Below are 2,625 nucleotides of genomic sequence, written 5' to 3'. Positions count from 1 at the left end.
ACCGCCGCCGAGTCTCCAAGCGCGCCCGTTGGCTTCCGCAGACGCAGGGCTCGCGGCGACGGCCCTCGCCAGCCCCCAAGACCCCACCTACGATGTGGCACCACCCGGCAGGCGGCCGGCAGGCTGCCCGACTCGTATCGCCGGGTGCTACACTCTCAGCCGCTACAGCTCGGGCCTTGGGGTCCGCCATTGGCCCTTGGAGCTCGACGGCGACAGCAGCGACGACGAGGACGCTCAAGACCCCCACGCCGCCGCCCCAGGACCCCCCGCAGACGTCGCGAGTGTGCTTGCCCCACCCGGCAGGGCAGGCAGCATGGGGGAAGGCGCGGTGCCAGCCCCTTCTCAACAGCAAGCTGGGAACGTAGGACCACACTGCACCCACACGACGCAACGGTGATATTGGGTCGCTGTGTTTAGGGCTCGCGCGATCTCGGCGCTTCTGGCCCTTAGCTCGAGACAGCACCATCAAATGCCGACACAGGACCCTGGTGCACCGCCTGCAGCATCGCGTCCTTACACCACGACAAGTGGCACGACCAACGCACGGGGTTGCAGCACGTGGAGCTGCACATAGCATCAACACTGGCAGTGGTGGGGCCGCGATGAAGGCCCAGGGCAAGACAGTTCGTGTCCATGGCGGTGCGGGGTAGTGGCTTCCTCACACGGCCGCGATGCCTGTGGGAAGTTGACTACCGCGATCTTGGTGGCCGGCCGCTTGAACCAAGTAGACACGCACAGTGTTCTCAAGAGCCGGTGTCTCCGAGCACACGACAAGACACCCTGGATGCTCGCGCTCCGAGACGCTGGCGCATGTGCTAAACCACTGCAACGGGACCATGGACGCAGTCCGTGGCCGCCATGACGCCGCACTCAAGATTATTGAGCGTGCGCTCCTCGCATCGTCGGACGACCAGCCGGACCGTGCTGAGCACCGCGTGAACCAGACCGTGCCGTCACGCTCCGGCTTCGCGTTACGGCCCGACCTTCAGCTTTACAACCACACGAAGAAGCCGGTGGCGGTAGTCGACCTGGCCGTGGCGTTTGAGGAGCAGGCGAGTGACGACGCGAGTAGCTCGGCACTGTCCCGGATCGCCAGCCACAAGGGAGCCAAGTACGACCGCATCAAGCGACACCTCGAGCGCCAAGGATAGAAGGATCACCTCTCGGCGCTCGTGTACGGGTCGCTTGGGGCGGTCGCTAGTGGCAACCACCAAGTCTACACCACACACCTGGGGCTACTCAAGCGCGATGTAAAGCGGCATGACCGGCAGCTGTCTGCCGAATGCATCCAGTCCAGCCGCCGCATCTGGAATCTGCACTGCAGCCAGCACCGTACTCACCAACACCAGGCGAGGCCCATCCAAGGACCAAGAGGCAGCCGGGCGACGGAGACCGGGGGGACTTATCCTAGAGAAGCCACCGCTAGACGCTAATTAGGCCCTGCGCGGCCAACAGAGCCATACTCATGTAGAAACTGCCCTCCAAACCCATTTCGGTGGTCAACTCGCAGGCATCACCTTTCTTTTAGACATCGAAATTAGGTAGCGACCAAATTACAAATTTGGTAACGAGTAAGCCAAATAGTAATACACAAAACGTTTCTGTTCTAATCAGTGTAAAAACTGGTTTTCGCCTTTTGGGGGACTTTTTCACTCGCATTTTTGGGCACTCTGCCACGACCAGTTTGCTAGCGGCGGACGAGCGGTCTCCGGGGGCGTACACCTTTCCCCCGCGAGGCCAACACACTACACCGATCTTCTCTACACCTCTCGATTTCGCCTACGACCACCCAAGTCTCCGGTCTTCGGACCTATTTCTTTTTGAGTAATCAGAGCGCGCCATGCGCCTCTTCTGACCAATCAGAGACCGGGCCCTGTCCTCGGACAGCGAGGCCTCCACGGCCAGCCAATCGAGTCTCAGCAGCGATGCGTCTTTCTATAGCGCAGCTGACGATGATATCTGGCGGCCCGCGATTGGTCCTGACTTTCAGCCAATCAGCGACGGCGAGGGAGCAGGGGTTCATACTTTTGCCCCCGTTTCGGCTTCAACTTTGAACCAAAATGACGGATTGGACCCTCCACGCGCCGTACCACTGCTCGACGCTGACGGCGATTCATCGGGTGCAGCTTCGGGCACATGCCCAGGACATGCAGCGCCCATTGCACGCCAAGCGGCATTGCAGGACGAGACCCCAGGCGCCCAAGCGCAGCCCCGCCCTTCCAGCTTGACCTCGCGCCGCTTGGCTGATCTCCATCAGGCCGTTCAAGAGCCTGGCGGGTTCGGGCAGACTATACTTGACTTAAGTATGCCTGAATGTCTGCCCTCACTGGCCGTACGCGGCGATTTTGCCTCTGCCTCACGGCTGCCTCGGCAGGCGAGGCCCACACGCCGCCGATCCTCCAAGCGCCTGTTGACTTCGTCAAGCGCAGGTCTTGTGGCAAGGGCCCTCGCCAGCCCCCAAGACTCCCCCACCCCGCCCTCACGATGTTGTCACGCCACATCTGGGTGAGCTTGCAGTGACAGTCTACTATGATTGCTTGTTTGATTCTTTGGATGCCGTCCCTGTCTATCGTCCCATCTGACTGTCTCCCGTTGACATCACTGATACGATGCCCCACACGCTTA

At 61.3% G+C, this 2,625-nt stretch overlaps 1 protein-coding gene across 1 annotated transcript; it reads right to left on the bottom strand.

Annotated features, from left to right (window-relative positions):
• Window positions 1-1,422: 1,422 nt before the first annotated feature.
• PITG_00811 (uncharacterized protein) lies at window positions 1,423-2,501 on the bottom strand (the record flags this gene model as incomplete). Its single annotated transcript, XM_002909325.1, has 3 exons — window positions 1,423-1,521; window positions 2,091-2,288; window positions 2,337-2,501. The coding sequence occupies 3 exons, from the start codon at window positions 2,499-2,501 to the stop codon at window positions 1,423-1,425; spliced, it is 462 nt and encodes a 153-aa protein (XP_002909371.1).
• Window positions 2,502-2,625: the final 124 nt, after the last annotated feature.

The sequence above is a fragment of the Phytophthora infestans genome, genomic scaffold (genome assembly GCF_000142945.1).
Source record: "Phytophthora infestans T30-4 supercont1.1 genomic scaffold, whole genome shotgun sequence".
Taxonomy (NCBI): domain Eukaryota; phylum Oomycota; class Peronosporomycetes; order Peronosporales; family Peronosporaceae; genus Phytophthora; species Phytophthora infestans.
The sequence above is the reverse complement of the archived record's forward strand: the minus strand, read 5'-3'. Positions and strand labels throughout refer to the sequence as shown.